At 37.8% G+C, this 18,984-nt stretch overlaps 1 protein-coding gene across 1 annotated transcript in view; it reads left to right on the top strand.

Moving 5' to 3' along the window:
- Positions 1-5: 5 nt before the first annotated feature.
- Positions 6-18,984, top strand: part of LOC110063485 (ubiquitin conjugation factor E4 A-like) — a 29,226-nt gene continuing 10,247 nt past the window's right edge. The window contains exons 1-20 of the mRNA XM_020770478.2: positions 6-151; positions 3,549-3,817; positions 4,467-4,582; positions 5,402-5,569; positions 6,361-6,425; positions 6,682-6,761; positions 7,250-7,314; positions 7,729-7,860; positions 9,148-9,285; positions 9,730-9,831; positions 10,351-10,446; positions 10,910-11,147; positions 12,421-12,501; positions 13,266-13,318; positions 14,405-14,512; positions 15,516-15,662; positions 16,311-16,381; positions 16,613-16,690; positions 18,066-18,189; positions 18,690-18,813. Of these exons, the coding sequence (XP_020626137.2) occupies positions 3,568-3,817; positions 4,467-4,582; positions 5,402-5,569; positions 6,361-6,425; positions 6,682-6,761; positions 7,250-7,314; positions 7,729-7,860; positions 9,148-9,285; positions 9,730-9,831; positions 10,351-10,446; positions 10,910-11,147; positions 12,421-12,501; positions 13,266-13,318; positions 14,405-14,512; positions 15,516-15,662; positions 16,311-16,381; positions 16,613-16,690; positions 18,066-18,189; positions 18,690-18,813 (2,236 nt within the window). The 5' untranslated portion in view covers positions 6-151; positions 3,549-3,567. The remainder of the gene's footprint in view (positions 152-3,548; positions 3,818-4,466; positions 4,583-5,401; positions 5,570-6,360; positions 6,426-6,681; positions 6,762-7,249; positions 7,315-7,728; positions 7,861-9,147; positions 9,286-9,729; positions 9,832-10,350; positions 10,447-10,909; positions 11,148-12,420; positions 12,502-13,265; positions 13,319-14,404; positions 14,513-15,515; positions 15,663-16,310; positions 16,382-16,612; positions 16,691-18,065; positions 18,190-18,689; positions 18,814-18,984) is intronic.

Raw genomic sequence — 18,984 nt, forward strand, 5'->3', positions numbered from 1 at the left:
CCAGACTTTCACTTCGCGCGGTCAGAATCACAATGACGGAGCACGATCGATTCATTCGTCCGCAATAATTTCCGGTACGTTTTGTCACTCGAATACGATGAAAATGGTTTCATAAGGATCTCAAGGTGATAAATAGTTGACGTTATTGAAGGTAATGGAAGTAAACTGTAAGTTATGTCCTTAATTTCTAGGTGTAGGGGACTTTGTGAGCTTTCCCCAGTTGTATTGGTTCTGAACCTGAATTGTGCTTGCGCTTAATTAAGCTTACGTAGATTGTTTAAGTTTAATGGAAGCTGTAACCTCTAAATATTGCAACCTGCAAAATATGGTCTGGTTTAGGGAATACAAGGATACACCATAGCAATGTAGCCCGGAAGATACTTTGTTTGCAAACATTGGTTTTGTTATTTACACGGAAGCTTAAATGTCCAACAACAGCCAACAAGTGACTCACAAGTTAAACAACAAAGATCTTTTGTTTGACCAGTCAATAGTTCTCTGGTTAGCACATTAATGACATTGGATGATTTCACTGATATCTATTCTGTGCGATATTATGTACAATGTTATGGTAATGACTGTGTGCCCCCTGTGGTCCCCTGTGAGAAGGAGTACTTCGTGATACGTGTACGTGTATAGCTTATAGGTATTTACAGTGTAGATGCCCGGTGGGTGGGGGATGGGGGGCACTACCATATATAGGCTATGTAGGTATGTGCCACTATGAAGGGTATGGATTTTAGGCAGTTTAGCCTGGGATAGGGTATATAAATCAGACAATTTAGTTTAGAATAAGGTGTAATCTCACGAACACGGTTCTTTACCCAGGGTTCTGCAATTGAATTTGAAACTCAGAAGTGACTTTGTATGATGTTGGTTTAGTTATTGTATGTTGGGCTATGACAGTGATAAGGTTTCTGCATGGAAAATAGCTAGTCCAGGATAGGGTAGGGGTTTTTGGTGCCTAGCTAGTCTAGAATAGGGCTGCAAAATGAAGCTGATCATGGTCTAGCATAGGATAAGGGTTTCAGTGTCTCAGCTGCACAACCCCACCCAAAGATTTACAGAGTACCACCCCTGGGTGTAGAAGGTACATATGGTTTCTTAAGGTGGCAATACCCTCCAAGTTAACTTTTTTCCTTAGTGGCCATTTGGCCACTGACTGTTCAGGTTTGGTCACCAGTGAAACATTTTAGTCGCCAAAATATATGCATAAATTAATAATTAATTAATAATAAATAATAATCTTATTATTATCTAACTGTATTATTAATAACATTTACCTTGAACCACCAAGTAAATTGAAGTCCCGTTCAGTGAAAGAACTACCTAATGTTGATTCAAATATGCTTTTATTGGAATGATTGATGATCAAATGAAATAGTTTCTGATCACAATGAAAAAACCCTATATTATTGCAACAGTGTTTTGAGTTGATCACAGTTCTCATTCAGTCATTTTAAATTGATTGGCTTTCACTTTCAATAAATCTTTTACAATGGTTATAATAATGCAAATGTACATGCCTTCAAATAGCTCCATCGATTTACAAGTGACACCACAAATATCAAAAACCAAAGGTTCGGACTATCTTCGTGAGCATGTATGAATGAAACGTATGTTTACCGCCATTTTTCCCGCGAAAATATTTGATGAAAATTAAGAAAAAAAGTCGCTTCACAAAACACAGAAATATTTGTGTATATCATTTATAATTCACACAACAGGAGCAGTGCAAACGACACAGATTATACCAAGTTAAAATAAGATAGCCTCATTCGCAGCTGAATGGCGGAAAGTTTTCCAATGTTTATCAAGGTGGCATCAAATTCTTACTGAGACCATAAAGTGAAGACTATTTTTACCTTATCGCTTATGATCTTTTTTAAATGTTCAACCTCGTTTTCTGCTTGAATAAGCAAACGATATAAAACTTCATCTGAAAATTAAAGACTGTATTGAAATGGACAGGAAAGTTCACGCTCAAATTGTTTGTCGTTTTGAATTTAATATGCGAACCGCGGAACGCGAATACTCAACGCAAAAATACTTTCACAAGTTTTAGGGCAATCACTAAGACGGATATTTTTTATTGATGCAATCTTTGACAATTTAAAAATAAACCCAGGTTCGCTCACACAAGTGAAATTTATTTACAACTGCGAGCCGCTTTTCATCACAGTTTTTTTTTAATTTATAGAATCCCCCGTGCTTGTGTTATCAAGTTTGCTGTAAAGTCAAGTATTTTCGTGTCCACTGAAACAAAATACGTTTCTCAAATACATCTGGATGTTTCTCAAATATATTGTGGATCCTGTCACCGTCGAGCTTTCCAAGCTTTTGCAATTCCTCTTCTTTTTGATGGCAAATGACCGGATTGCGTACGTTGTCTCACGCTTCCAGGTAAAATTGTCACGTGCCAAAGTTCAGTCGAGTGGAACGAATTTCGTCGCGTCCCAAGCCCAACTGAATGCAATTCCTTGATCTTTGTTTACCGTGTAACATTTCATTTTATTCAGTCTCCAATTCTGTTGGCTAAAATCCCACAACAACTAGCTTTGCAAAGTGAATTCTTAATGCTCAGAACGTTTTTCTTTTCTCTCCGGATGATAGTCCGCTCAAGCTCCTGACGCATAGGTCACATTAATTTTAGTCGCCGAGCTGGCGACTTGCGTTCTAATTTAATCGCCAGCTCCAAAATTCTAGTCGCCATGGCAACTGAAATGGTCGCAACTTGGAGGGTTACAATACAATAGGGAATTTTATTAAATGATTGTGCTAAATTGGATTGTCAGCAAAAATCACCAGCAAATTCATCCCATGCCTGCCTCTGGCACATTTAGTGATTTTTTTGTAAACCACTAGTGATTCTGTTACATCAGATATCTGCACTTTGACCATAGTCCATAGTCAGAGTTGCTGGACTGGTGAAAATTTCAGTTACAGTAACGGGTACATGTGGTGATTTTCATAAATCTAAGCAATCAGGATTTAAAATCACCTATTGTGTCAATGGCTTTAGTTAGGCATGGGTTGTGTCTAGAAGAAAACCTTAACTTGTATAGTCTGGATACAGGCTTACCTAGGTCTCTGTCAGCACTAGAGAAAAGATTGTGGAGGCAGCGTGGCCGAGTGGTCAGGGCGCCGGACTTGAAATCTGGAGGTCGCAGGTTCAAGTCCCGCTCTGACCACTTAGCTGGAGTTGTTTCTCGGTAGACCCTATTTCAACTCCTCAGCCATGCTTGTAAAGAGCCAGCTGGTCTGCCTCCCGCCAGTTGGGATTTTTAACCATGTTATGTTCATTTGCATTATTTGTTTCATCATTTGGTTTCATTGGTCCTGAAAAGTCCCACTGGGGGAGTGGTCAATTAAGATATTTATTTATTTATTTATTTATTTATTTATTTATTTATTTATTATACCCAATGTGGACTCCCATCTTGATCTCTCTCTTCATCGCTTTTTGACTTCCCCACTCCTTTTTCCCTTACTACACTGTAATAATCATGATTTAATTATAATGGTAATTTTTCGATTGTTTTCCTTAGTCATCTGAATCATATTGTCATGGAGGACAGGCATTCATCGCAGGTGTCTCAGAATCCATTTGTAGCTCTCTTTCCCTCTGTTGAAAAGGCTGAAGAGTACAGCACCACACACACACAGTCAATAACTGTATCGCTGAAAGATGCGGGAAACAGTGATTCTAAAACTGGGTCAGGGCATGCTGAGGTGGAAACGTTAAATGATGAGAAAGACAGAATGTGGATGGTGAATGACATGCTTCAGCGAGTGTTTCTTATCACTGTAGATGAAGGTAATAATTTATAAATCTGCTCTTGACACCAGACTCCTTTTCAGCCATTGATTCTGGGGCCATTCTGGATTGGCTGTCTCACTTTTCTCTCTCCCTCTGCTCTTTCCTCCTCCTCCTTTTCCCTCCCTCTCAGTCTTTCTCCCTCCTTCCATTTGTCCCTTCTATCCTTCTCTTTTTTCCTCCTTCCTTCTTTTCTTCCCTTCCTCCCTTCCTCTCTAATCATTAAACTTGAAACAAGTTGTGCAAAGAAGTAGCTTGTGTCAAAAAAGATCATTTTGCCAAAACTCAGGTACATTCTGGTTGTTGTAACTTGCGTTGTCTCTGTGGCTTTTAACCTATGAAATATCTTGGTACACCTCAAGGAAACTCACTGTAAATTCCAGAGGGGAGGTGATTTCAAAAACTATGCAGTATGAATGAAAGAGATGTGGGAAGGGATTGAAGCCAAAACAATTTTGTTGGAGGGGTACATGGATATTTTCTGGAACAGCATACTTGCAGTAAAATGTATTCCTGATTAAGGACCTTGTCTTCTATTATCTGATTTCAATGTACATGTACCCGGTATGTGCAAAGTACAGTTGTCTATTTTTCTCTAATATTTAACACCTCTGATTTCTTGTTTCAATTATGTGATTGTGGTATTCAGATAGTGATCGTGTGGGAAAAAGACAATATGGTGGTCTGCCAAAGAGGTGTGTTTATTTACGGAATACTGCTGGTGACAGAGAATTACCCATTCTGCAGTGGATTAACATTGATGAAGTGAGTCTACAAACAATAAAGAGGAAACATTTCTGTTGAGTTATGGAAACAGAGCCGGATTGTTCAAAGCTTGATTAAGCTAACCCAAGATTAGCAAGAATTTTGATTTCAGTTTTGTAACTTTTTGGTGACGATTTCTGTTGATATTGTTTGTCCTCCCGTTTGGGCTTGTGCAAGCCCAAACTACACAAAACATTAGCAGTAAAAAACATTTTCATACAAGAAAATTAATGCTTCGGTTAACTTTTAATCCTGGGTTAGTGTTAACCGCCTCTCGAACAACCCAGCCCAAGAGTGGACGCTTGGGAGAACAAGAGATGCTTGGGGAACGTATATGTAACCATACATGTAACTTTTTCAAGTCAATACTTTCATAAATGTTTCTATTTAACAAAAACATTCCATGTTGCTGTGGGTCTGTTCAGTAATAGATCACAGATGATATCAAAATGTGGTAAACTTGAACAAAAAAGTGGCACACAAGCTGTAAGGCAAATGTGTCACTGACAACAACAACAACAATGCTTTATTTACTCTTGACACTTAATACACATTTGTGAAGAAAAATACAATAACTTAAAGGGAGAAGATATATGTTTAAAGTTGGGCCAAGGTAGTAAATGAACCTTGTGGTTTTCGAGTTACTGATGTTGGCTTTGAGTCAGTTTGATAATTCTACTTACTATGTAAAACTCAATAGAAATGCAAAAAAGTGTTTGCTATTTATTTTAATTAGTATACTGAGAGGAAAAGAAAGGAAAATGACTTGGCATTTATTTTGATCAACAAAATATAAATTCTCTCTGCTCATGCCATCAGGCCATCATGGAAAGACTGAGCATGTCTCACCCACGATCCCATGTTATGATTACTGGTGGTGCCCGTATGACATCGCTTACTGCCGAGATTGAAGCAGGAGAAGTTGCAATCATAAAATACTTGGCTTCCTGTTATAGAAGAGCTTTTGAAGAGTGCAAGAAATGGAAGGTGTGTTCTATTATTGACTTAAACATCTTCATCAGTCTCCATTTCAAACTGTCAACTTGCCTCAACAAGTCGCTGGACGGTACCCATTTATACTATTTTTGTAGAGAGAGGAGCTTGAGAGTAAAGTGTCTTGCAGAAGAATATGACACAATGACTCTGGCCAAGGTTCAAACCCAGACTGCTCGATCCACAGTCCAGTACTTACACGTCTAACCATTAAGTCATTGTGCCTCCCTTATGTAGATAAAGGTAAAGTCTGCATATGAGCCAAGTGGCCCATCAGGTGGGAGCTTATCCCTGTTTTTGTAGCATGAAGAGACTAGGAATATTTCTACTCCCTCCTGGATGGGATGCTAGTCAATCAGAGGGTTACCCCCAGCATTACCTTTACTGGTACTCATTTATACACCAGGGTGGAGAGAGGCACTGTGAGAGTAAAGTGTCTTGCCCAAGAACACAACACAATGTCCCCTGGCCAGGGCTTAAACCCGGACTGCTTGATCCAAAGTCAACCGCACTAACCGTGAGACCACTGTGCCTCCCCACTTCTGACCAGCAAACTCAATTTTAATTCATTTGATTAACTCCCTTATGTACAGAGCATTAATCATAACACTGTTTGCACTCCACAAAATTAATCAACTTTTAAGGACTTCTTACTAATAATATCAGGCTGAGTTAATTTCTTTACTTCACAAGCTGTTTACAGTAGTAGTACATGTAAGTTCAAGTACATAAGTTAGGTTTAATACTAGTTGATTAATTATGATATATGTCTAATGCTTTCAAAGGAAAAGGATTCCACTCTTCTGGAAATGGCAGAAAGAGCAAAGACACTAGCACTTTCATATGCGGGGTAGGTAGTGCAGGCTTTATTTTAATATATAATATTATTACAGTCAAACTGATACACGTCTTTATCGCAATCTCTAGCTTAAGCAAACTGACTCTATGGGTGCTTTCCATTTGACAAAAGATTCTGGAAATTTTGATCTGGGGGTTTGTTGTTAGTCTTCAGAAAATGTGTATTAAATAGTAAAGTATCTGGCAAATTGAAGTCAAATTAATTATACAGGGCACTTTGTTGAATATGTTCTCTTTTGTTATTCAAGGACGTGTTTGTTAAGCCCAGAAATGTTTCCTAAGGGAGATACTCATAAGCAGCTATTTCAGCTGATGTTAACCATGCAAGGTAGGGAAATTACATCTTCTGTACTTGTTGGTATCTAATGATATTGATTTTCTCCTGGGTAGAATTTGGCACAAAAAATGAGTGATTGCCATAAAAAGGCCATAAAAATTTGCTGGGTCTTTTTGGGTTCTATTGGGGAGAAAACATTTTCAGTCGGCTTGTTGATCAACTTTTTCAACCAGCCTCAAACAAGGTTGAAATGGTTTGAAAAGCATGGCGTTCCTGCATTTCAACTGAAATGGTTGGAAAGGTGTGCTATTGAATCAAGAAATGTCAACCACATCAACCCAGACAGGTTGCAGTTGAATCGGTTTATCCCAATAGAACATGACCTAAGGGTCCAAAAACTCAACTTTCAACTTAACAGCCCTGGTGAGCATTTCAAATTAGATCTTTGAATTCTTTTCTCCCAAAATTCTTCTTATTTGGAATAGTCAGACTTGAGTATCTGTTAAGAAATAAATGTTATTGTCAAATTTCTTTTTTAGGAGATCAGGTTTTGGCAGAATTCCTGGATGGGCTTGTTCAGGAACATCAACGGCAGGATGATCTAGTGAGTACTCTAATATAAACCTGACTTTGCTCGTAAGGATACTTACATGTATGGGTAGCCATTATTAACTACTTATTAACCGAGATTGAGGTCTCCACAGGAAAATCTCAGACTGAGACTTTGTGGCATTGACTGAGCTATAGCAGGGTCAATACGGCAAGGCCAAGGTTTGAGATTTTCCCGTAAAGCCTGAACGTTTGAGGTTAATAATTAGTGTGCATGTATTATATGGCTTTTTGCTTGGTTTTTGCAGGTCCATAATCGACCTGTGGGCGTTATGGGAGAATAATGCCCTAGTATTAGCCAATCAAAGTGCATGTTATATCCGCTACAAACACAAGTCATAGATTAATAAGAACTAATGTCAACTGTGTGACTGCTTCAAATTCACGTTAAAAAATCTTTGTTTCATAGGTCAGTATGTTCTCTCCAGTGCTTGTCATGTTAGCTGAAAGAAGCAAAGATCTTTCATCACTTCTTCAGTCTGAAATTCGCACCTACATTGATGTCCTTCTGTTCTTCGCAAAACACACAGGACTGGCAGAGGTGATAATGTGCCTAGAATAATAGTAAGCTTAGAGCTGGAAGGAAGGTGGATAGAGCAGGGGCAGGGATGGAGGGGGCAGTTAGCTATAAGGCAAAGGGGACTTCTCTTGAAATTTTCCACTCAGGGAGAGAAAAGGGAGACATGTTATCAAATCATCTCATCCTGGACACCATCACACCTTCTTAAAATCATTGCAAAACAGTAATTTATTAACTGTTTCTTGACAGTCCTTTGAGATGACTTGTTAGTTCTTAAACTTTGTTCCAAAGTCCTTTAAGAAAGCCAAGTAACTCTAATTTGAGTTTGGTTTAATTGACTCCCATAGAAGAAAAGGACGGGGTTGCTTGTCGCACCTTTCATGAGTTAAAAAAGCAGTTTTGGTACCTTTTAGAGTATTCAGCCTCAAAAGATCCACAGCGGTCCTGTACCTTTTAGGTATTGAGCCAGAAAAAATTATGACTGCAGATAATGTGTTGCTTTAGAATTGGTACCTCTTAGGGGTGAAAAACATTCCAAGCCACACCCACAAAACAGGATCTTGGTACCTCTTAGGGGTTCTTTTCAAAATTTCCAATGAGCACCCCTGATTGGCTGAAAAATGCTGGAAGAGTTTTTCTGCTCTTAAATGAAAGCTCTGCAAATTAAAATGAAAAACTGCCGGCTAGATAACATTGTCAGACATTCCGAACCCATCTTTGAGTATCAATCTTGTCAGACCATGTAAGTTCTAGGTGTGGTGACTGCCAGGAAATACCGTGTTCCATACAGGTATAAAAAAAAGTGATTACATTAGGGATGGTGAATGGCCCTTCAAAAACCATGGGACTCGCAAAATTTTTGTCATATTTTATGGGTCTTGCAGTCTTGTTTTTTGGAAGCGGTTATGTGCATCTTGCAAAATTTTTTTACAGAGCTTTCTTGGAGTCTTGAAATTTTGCAAGGCTAAGAAAGCCTCAAAGTCCTGATTTGTTTACAAGTTTGTTTTTATGATAATTATTGATGTCTGGATGTGTTAGAGTCTGGATGTCTCTCGCTTGCACATAAAATGCTTTGAGGTCTTTGAAGTAAAGAGCTAGCCTCGCATTCTCACAAAGTCTTGCATTTACCATTCACCACCCTTTATGTTGGATTTTATTAGTCATGGAATACAATATACTTGTTAGAACTCATTGCCTTAGACGGAACTTAATTTGATTCTGTGTGAAAGAAATGGCATCTAAACATTGTCCTTAGCTACTTACATAGTATACACTTACTTACTTACAATGACTTTGCCTTCTTTTCAGATCCTTGTTTCCTCAAGATTCTGGCTTCCTCCTAAATCACCAATAAGTGCTATTCAAGGCCATGCCTTTGAGAAACAAACTCTGTTAGGATTTCTGTTGGGATTGACCAGTATGTCTAGGGATCCAAGCAAGCCTTCAGTTAGTAGTCACTAGTTTTAAAATATTAAGTTCAAGTAAACGTGACCTGTTAGTGACTGTAACAGAATGGTAAATTATCATACTATGCTAAGGCAATTACACAGACAACCACCATGTTCAGCAGTTGTAAGGAAATTTAAGGTATTCAGATGCTCATTGTAAGGATCTCAGTGGGATAAATACCAAACATTAATATCCAACCTCTCGTCCTTCAACCACCTGGTGTCCACCAAAATTCTGCAAAACAGTCAGTAACACCCTCTCTCCTGAGTATGGGACCTAACCAGTTCCACCTTCTACATCATACCTCACAGCTTGCATCATTTGTCTCTGCCATTCCAACCACTCTGTATATCTTCCACATACAATGTTAACTGTTGATCACACAGATGTGTCTCCTTTTTTTGTTCTCAATTTCCTGCTGATTGTAAGTTTTGTTTTCAGGAATTCTTCCAGAGACCAACCGAGCAGAGTCATGCTGAGATGCAAGCTACTATGGCTAACTTGCGTACACACTTGGATTCTTTATCAGAAAAACTCCACAAGGTTTGTTACCCACCAGATACATTAGTTTAATTTGTCTGTCATAGTCGCAAATCAGTGATGTAAGATTCAAGAGTAGAAAAAGAGCAGTGACTTCTTATCTCTTACTAGCCAATATTGTAGTTGTGTAACCTTGATCAACTTTTACATACAAACCAATTCCCTTTGACTAGATTTTTATGGCATTTTTCAAGCCAGAAATAACTGTCTATCCTGGAGAGTCCTGACTCCATCTTAGAATGGGATTGAGTACCTTCATGTACATAAAGACTGACAGACACATGTGTATGGCAGGAGCTACATCTTGTGTCCGATGAAGCCAGTTTTGTGCTCTAATGAAGAAAACGTTAAGAGAATTGGTAAATGCATTAATGTTTGCATGGTGCAAATGTATATTCAAGTGCCTGGTTCAAGTCTAAGTTTACCTTTAAAAGTACAGAAATGATTTAATAAGTAAAAATTATGTTTGATATTATTTTATTATTGCAATGTTCTAGTTCTTGTTTAATATTTTTATTGTAGGTGATTATGGAAATCATAAAAAGATCAAATTTGACTAAACACCAAGTTCTTCACTGGTTTGGAGCATGTCTACATGGAAACATCACAAGAAAGAAGGTGATTGAATTGTTTTTGTTTGGGTTTACAATGTTTAATTTAACAAAGATGCTATGCCTTCGAGCACTGATAAAGATTATGTTACATGTGCATTACACATTCTATTAAATATTCTTTACATTGAAACCACTCGTCTGCAGTAGTCCTTCTTCAGAGCTGTCATTAAGTTTCGAGTCACCTGTAGCCTTGTTGTCCTCACTCGTAACAAAGTTGTTACTTTGTGGGTGAATTGTATCAACAAGAGGCAATTTCACCCATGGCATCAAGTAAAAATCAAGCATACTTACCCGTAACAGGTATTACAGGTTATGGCCCTTGATGATAGCCCTGCTTCTTAAGTTTTGAACTTTTCATGTCTTTATTTCTATCTTCTATCTTTCTATCTTCAGTCTTAAGAAGAATAAACCAGGGGAAAATGTGGACCCGCCTATTTGTTAAATTTGTGTTCTTTTTTTTTTCGCAGATGATGGCTGAGTTTTTTGCCACAACTCAGGCACAAGATGGATTTTTTCTTAACCTCAGCACTTTGCTCCTTAAAATATGCCAGCCTTTCATGGATCCTTGCTCACCAAAGCTTCTGAAAATCAACCCACAATACTGTGCTGTGAATGTTGGTGTTGAGGGGATTGCACAAGAAGACACTGGCTTGCATGTTGTTGGACTTGATGGTGAAACAAGACTTGTGGTACCTCCTGATGAAGGTGAGACTCTCTATGCCTCAAAGGCATTTATAAGCATATCAGTTTCTGATCCATGGCCATAACCAGAGAGAAATTATGACTGAAGCAATGCCCATGAAAAAATTTAGATTAAGGCATTTAATTTTCCTCCTACAATGCAGGTATTTAAGGTGATTATGATGACTATTTATAAATAACAAAAATGAAAAAAAATGACTGACTAGAGGTAACTGCCTTGGTTTGCCTGTTACTGGCTATGCCCCTGTGATCAAGCTATAAAAATATCAGTCCTGAATGGTGAAAGGTTATAACATGATTAACTTTCCCAAGGAAGTTTAGCCTGATGTATTTCTCACTTTTTGTTTGATGCAGGTTTGAAAACTCAATGTTTTACGAAGAATGTACGAGCTCATTAGCACTTTTGCCACCCAGAGATTTTTCAGGTTTTGAAAGACAATATCTCCTTCAATATTACACCCAAAGAGCCAGCTATTTCACCATATACTAAGTTTCACTAGCTCTTTAATGGTTTGGAGTCAAGGTATCTAACATGATGTCCTCTCTATGCAAAGTCTTTTGCTAATGAGGCTTTAATGTAAAACATTAAATTCAGCCAAGCTCCCCTAGTAGCATTGACAATCAGGAAAATTAACTATAGCCTGACTTACATATAGCTTTATTTTGTGTGAAATGGACCCACCTATTTGTAAATGTCTCCTGGTAGGGGTGTACTTTAGACATCATAAGTTAGTTTGAAAGACAACAGTTTAGATGTCCTTTGCACTTTAACTTTGAGCTTGCATTCAACCACTGAGAGCCCTCACAGCAAGTTGTCAACTTTGGTGCTGTGTGGAGTCATACAGAACTCTGACAGGCTTCAATAGAAAAGGGAAAGAAACCCACAAACTCCATAGATAATATATAGAGTTGATTTACATCAGAGTAGGGCTCTGCATAGACTATTTTTTTTTTTTTTTTTTTTTTTTGCAACATCAGCCATTAAGGGCCAGGCATGGTGCAAATTGATTATCCATGAGGATGATTTTGGCCGCCTGGTTTAACCATCTAAGGCCTTATGCATCTGATGGCACGATGAGGACTGATGATGGTTTGACCATCTAGGGGAAAGTTTTCTTGTACAGAAGTTTAGTTCAGAATGTTTAGCCCACCTGTGAAAACCATTTGTCCTCCTACTGTAAACATTAATGAAACCTGTGAGCAGTGCAATAAACAAAGATCCAGGTTTCTTTTGCTGCATGTTCATGTCACATTTTGCATTCTATTTGTCTTGTAGAACCCATAACATTAAGGGGTACACCGGCATTTGGATTTGTGACAGAGTGTTTCTTCATGACACACCATTGCCTCAGTCTTGGTGAGTGACTATAAGATTAAGCGTCAAATACAAAAGCAAGGAAAGGAAAATATTAGCGCTTACTTAACTGGTTGTTTTGTGTAGAACCCTGAGGCAAGAACTCCCGTCTAAAAAGGATGGGGTTGCTCATCAGAAGTTTTGAAAAGAACCCTAAGAGGTACCAAGATCCTTTTTTGTTGGGGTGGCTTGAAATATTCTTCACCCCTAAAAGGTTTCGTACCAATTCTAAAACAACACATCATCTCCCATTATATGCTTTTGGTTTAATACTCTAAAAAGTACCGTAAAAGTTTCCACTGTGGTCCTTTTGAGGCTGAACACCCTTAGAGATACCAAAACCGTGTTTTTAACCCCTTAAAGGTATGATGAGCACCCCTTTGTATGGGAATTCCCCTCCTGGGATGTAGAACATCTATTTAGAAAAGACTATCATTGAAGGCACATTCAATTTTTAGTGTTGGAAACCTTTTTGCTGGGAGGATGTGCTTGTTATTTTGGAAACCCATTGATTAGATACTGTCTTAGAGTTTCATTTTGAGGATGAGGTATGGTGCAGCACATTTATGTGTACCCCAGGCGCCAAAGGTCCATAGTTATATCCCCAAGTCTTATTTACCTAGAACAGAGCACTATCAGTCAAAGGAATAAAGGCCTGCATACCCAATTTCTTTTAGGAATACCTCTAAATTTTATGTAAGTTGGGATGTTTACTCATATGCCAGCACAGTACAGTGTATTACCATATTTTATGTACCTTTTTGCAGGTTTATGGAAGGTCTGTGAAAAATACAGAAAACTCATGAATGAATTAGCACAAGTAAGTGCATGCAACCTAGCATAAATGGTTTGGTGGCTCCTTACAAGATTTGAATTGCTATGAAAGGAAATTAAAGAAAATAACACAAGACAGTCTTTTCTACACAACTGTTTTTTTTTTTTTTGCAACTCAATATGAATGCAAGTGATAGTTGCGTGACAATTAAAATTCAAGTAGGGTCCCATATATCTTGAGTTTCTCAGCATTTCTGATGGCCAACCTGGAAGAAGTACCACGAGTCATTTCAGTATCTAGATACCTGGAGATATTCAGAATTTGAGCCAAACCACAATCTACTTGTGTCATGATAGGGCAGACACCATGCCTCAACACCTAGCTAAATTTAGTTAATGGCTAACAGTGAACTGCGATGATGAGCTAACTAAAAGATAATGATAGCCTGCTCTACCTGAGGTCAAAAGGCCCAACAGATCTAGTCCTCTTATGCTGCAGATTAGAAATAGCTAAGAAAATTATTTAAGTGCTGGCATAGGATCAAACCACTTAGTTCTTGTAAAAAGATTTAAGGTTGATTTACATGACAAAAATCTAGGTCACAACTCAGGTTAAAATGTTACACATACCAAAAAAAGATTTGCTCAGATAAATTTTGTTGCGTCAGTGACTTCTGTCATCTGTCCTAATGTCAAATTTCAGCCTTTATTGACTAACTAAACAGTAGGTCTGAGCAGGGGTGTAATTTTGGTCACAACTCAGGTTAAAATGTTGCATGCACCAAAAAAAGATTTGCTCAGATAAATTTTGTGGGGTCAGTGACTTTCTGTCATCTGTCTTGAGCTCAAATTTCAGCCTTCATTGACTAGCTAATCAGAAGGCCTGAGCAGGGGTGTAATTTTGCTTCAGCACAGATGAGAAAAGTTCATTTATCTGTGCCTAACCTCTTTTTGATACTTATAACCATACTAAAAACCTTTTTGTTGTGTAAATAGGCCTTCAGGTTGGTTTACCCTTTGTAGTGTAGAACAAAGTTAGCTTACCTTTTAATGCAGATTGATATGTGATATCTTTTTCCACTGGTCATAGTAACAGTAGGGTGATGCTAAAGAATTTTTGTTTCTCTCACAGATGCAGCAGGTGTATCAAGATGCTGCAGCACATGGTTCTGAAGGAGTGTTGGTCGAGAGACTGAAAGTTCAGTTTGAAAATAGCATCATCAAACAACTGTCACTAAAGGTGAGTTCACTAAATGTAAAGTTCCTTGGAGGGTTAGGAAAAGATTCATTCCAAACAGCTTCTATTAAATCAAACAGTAACATTTCCCAATTATTTTTCAGCATTTCTTCCCTCCAAGATGACGCTATAATTATTTCATTGTGTCTCGTGATGACCCTGTGTCTTAATTCAAATTCTTAACTACTTATTGTTTCGCTCGCTGTATAATTCACTGTAACAGTTATGAAAATATCAGTCAATGCTTACGTAAGTCACAACAAGTTAATTCTATTTGTCGGTAATTACTTTCAAATCTAGAAATATTAACAAAGGCATGAAACTAAAGGAAAGAAAAACAATTAAGCAAAGTTCGATGCCCAATGGCTAACACTTACATGTACCCGGTGACTCAAGAGAGCTACAGCAAAACGAAATCTAAAGGAAACCATTACAAGAAAGCTGATTGCAATAAACTGATAGAATATGCAAATAAGTTAAGTCTAATGATTCATACATACCTGAGTATGAGCAGCCTCAAAATAACACACATTCTTTTGTGAACAAAACACTTATCAACCAAGAGTGAGGTCTTTATGGGAAAATCTCAAACCGAGATCTATCTACAATTTTATAAACATCGTGATCATTCTAAAAATTTCCTTTGTCACATAAATTATATGCATTAATGTTAAAGTCTCTCGCAAAGGACAGGAAAGTTAATAAATTTAAAATGACCGTCCATGTAGTCACAGCATATAAATAATATATAATTTATTACCAATGGTCTTTGTATTTTTTGATTGCTGGGAAACCTGTTGGTTGAGAAACTGGTACACAATGTAACATGGTATCCAGGAGAAGTACTAATCCTACTTGTTTCTTGGTGTACCATTTTATTAACCATTTTGTTTGTTACTTACAGTATTTATTTATTTTTTTTTTTTTTTTGCCGTAATGGATAATCATTTCTACAGTTATGAGTACTTTTAAGGTTATAGCTTACTTACTGTGCTTGTTTCTACAGACACATCTTCTGAACCCTTCTTTAATCGAACTTGGTCTGCGATTCTACATAGCAACTGCATCATGGCTAAACCAACTGGCATTGGCTGGTGATAGCTTTGATGAAATGACATCTTTTAAAGAAGTGGAAATTCCTCTCCCTACTGAGGTTTACAAGTTCATTGCATTTTGTATTGTGTTCCAGAAAATTCCATTTCCTCCCCAGGGAAGGTTTTTTGGTTTGCACCCTGGTCTTAACCCCTCTGGAAATTCCAGTTATTTATAAACTTTATACATTCCCTTAGAAAGTTTTGGCTTTTAGACCCCACACCTCCTTGTAGTTTCAAGTTACCTTCCATGGGGTGGATATGAATACTTTCAAGAACCACACATTATCTGAAGAGAATGAAACTGCTTCTAACTGTAGTCTGGTGAATAACAACTAGTTTATCAAATGAATTAAAGTTGCCTTTATTGGTCAGAAGTGTGGAGGCTCAGTGGCTTCATGGTCAGTGCACTTGATCAAGTGAGTTGTGTTCTTGGGCAAGACGCTTTACTCTCACAGGGTCCCTTGCCACCCAGGTGTATAAATGGGTACCAGCAAACCTTATGCTGAGGGGGTAACCCTGTGATGTACTTGCATCCCATCCAGGGGGGGAGTAGAAATACTCTTACTTGTAGTCACTTCATGCTACTGGAACTGGGATAAACACTAGCCTGATGGGCCACGTGGCTCATATACAGACTTTATTCTTTTACCCTTTGATGATCAGAAGAACTTTAGTCAACTGTTTGTTTTTAATGTTTCTTTATACAGACTCCTACTGGACTCCTGTTTGTCCCTGAGTTCATTGTGGAAAACATGGCAGACTTTATCATTTTTCTCAGGTACTTGATCTCAAGAACTATTCTCTTGAAGGTTGATTTGCTGTCCATGTGTTTAGGATTATTATTAATAATATTTATCAGTACTGACATTCATTTGGTACTTGCAAGAGATTTATTTATTGATCTCAGGTGAGACCTTTTCTTGTGCAAAGAGCTTAAACATTTTTGGCTAACTTTCACTGCACTTCATGACTCATTTGGACATTTAGTCACTAATTTTCTCTTTTCAAGGCATTTTAGTGAGGAAACTCTGGAGAGGGCTGGATCATCTCTTGACCATCTTGTCACATTTTTCATTATTTACATGGGGTATGTGTAGGATTGTAAAATTAATAATTATAATATTAACAATATTATTATATCATGAGCGCACATCGGATATGAGTTGGCTATAATCATCTCATCTCCATCAAGCGTGAGTGGAATAATTGTTTTATTAAAAATGCTCCTGAAATATAGAAAATAAAATATAAAGAAAAACACCCCAAAAAATTGTGCATAATTATGTTTATCATATTTGTAGAGCGCTTATCATGTTTGTAGAGCATAGTATAATGGCTGATATACCATGATGGCTAATCCAATGAAAACTCTTGAATTTCATAAAATTTATCCAATGTCCAGTTTTTAATAAAACTTAGTAGACACCTGCTGTGATTTTTTTGCAGTTTAATTATGCCACAGACTCAATTTGAAATTGGGTTTAAATTATAAGATAAATAGATAAATTACAATATTTAGAGAGGATTGCCACATCAGCCATACCTGGTTTATGTGGGTCCTCTACCCTGGTCAAATTGGTCATGAATTTGGGGATGTTTGTTTTTGTGGAGGAAACAAAACTGACTCAGAGGTAACTGGAGAAAAACTCTCAGAGTAAGGCAGAAACCAGCAACAAACTTAACCCACATATGACCAGAATGGAACCAAGGGCACATTGTTGGGAGGCAAGCACGGAGGGCCACTAGTTTATTAGTTTATACTGTCATGTGTCACCCTCTCTAAATGAAGTTGATTGAGTGATTGATTGACTGACTGACTGACTGACTGATTGATTGATTGATTGATTGATTGATTGATTGATTGAAGCACTCTGGCCACTGCATCATTCCTGCTTCCCATAGGCTTGATCTGGTCTGTCAGCTGAACATGAAATACTTTTAGTTTTCAAGTTCATACACTGTACATGCATTGATTACATTTAATAATCATATCTATAACAAAATTCTCGATCGTGATTGGTTCTCCGCACACCTTTTTGACACATAATCGGTGTGTGGTCACGTGGGTGTCCAATTACAGGTAACCAATTTGAACTTTTTGTTATTGGATACCCATGTGATTCGCACGTCAATTACGTGCTCTTTAATGGCTTCCTTTGCACTGTTTCCTACAGTTTTCAAAACTTATGAAAAGCGATACAGATGTTTTTGCCCAAAAGAAGTTCTCAAAAGACATTTTTAATTCCGAAATTTGTTATAGATACGATTAATTCGTAATTGGACCTCGTGTTGTACAATTCAGAGAGTAATTGTGCTTGTAATTTCAAATCAGTGTCGCGCTTTGCACTCGGCCGATTTTGAAATTACTCACACAATTACTCCCTGAATTGTACTCCACTCAGTCCAATTACTATTACAAATTATGTTTATTTATGTCTTTAAATTGTGGGTCTCTTTTGCAGGAGTCCAGAACGAGTGCGAAACCCACATCTCAGAGCAAAACTGGCAGAGACTCTAGAGGCATTGGTACCAATCCAGAAGTCCCAGAACTCTGCTGGTCTGTTATCTGTCTCACCAGTCAATATGGTAATGATCGATTATTGACATTGCATGCCTACACTTGTCTATCTACCTGTCAATCACCTGTGGGTTTTCAAATTCATTTTTGCTGTATTTCTGCAAAACTGATGAAATATCACAATGATATCATACTTTTTGTGATTCAGGAAGTGCATGTATACTGCTTTAAATTGCCATTTTGTCCTCGTTTTTTCCCCAAAACAGGTAGCACACCAGTAAAAAAAATATAGAGAATTGTTTTTCTATGAAATTGAAGACCACGTGCAAAATTTATGCACTTTTGAGGGAAAAAATTTTCACACAAATTTTCCTCTGATCACAGTTTTTGACCATCTCACCCATGCTGGTGATTGAAATCAACATTGGGCTGATTGATTGCATTGCTCACAAAACACTCTGACCCTGAATAGTACTTCTCTCAGTCCAATCTGTTTTAGTAGAAAACAGGCTAATTGAAGCAAGGCCATTCTAGTCCAACAACACTCAAATCGTTGTTTGTTTCACAGTTCAACAGGCAGAAAGCATTCTTACGACACAAGGTTGCCCCAGCCTACCTTCCACGGGCTCTCTTACAGCTGTTTGTAGACATTGAGTTCACAGGACATTCAATGCAGTTTGAGCAGAAGTTTGGTAAGCCACATTTTTATATACTAGCTCTATTAACTTTACATACAAGTTATTGACCAAGCGTGAAGTCAAGATAGCTGGATATTTGCCTCAGTTCTCTTTTTGCAACTGTCTTCTTAAGGCGGTGACTATTAGTGGGTATTTGACTCTGTACCAGAGTTCACATTTACACAC

The sequence above is a fragment of the Orbicella faveolata genome, unplaced genomic scaffold (assembly GCF_042242905.1).
Source record: "Orbicella faveolata isolate gen_17 unplaced genomic scaffold, um_ofav_v1 contig_15, whole genome shotgun sequence".
In the NCBI taxonomy this organism is placed as follows: domain Eukaryota; kingdom Metazoa; phylum Cnidaria; class Anthozoa; order Scleractinia; family Merulinidae; genus Orbicella; species Orbicella faveolata.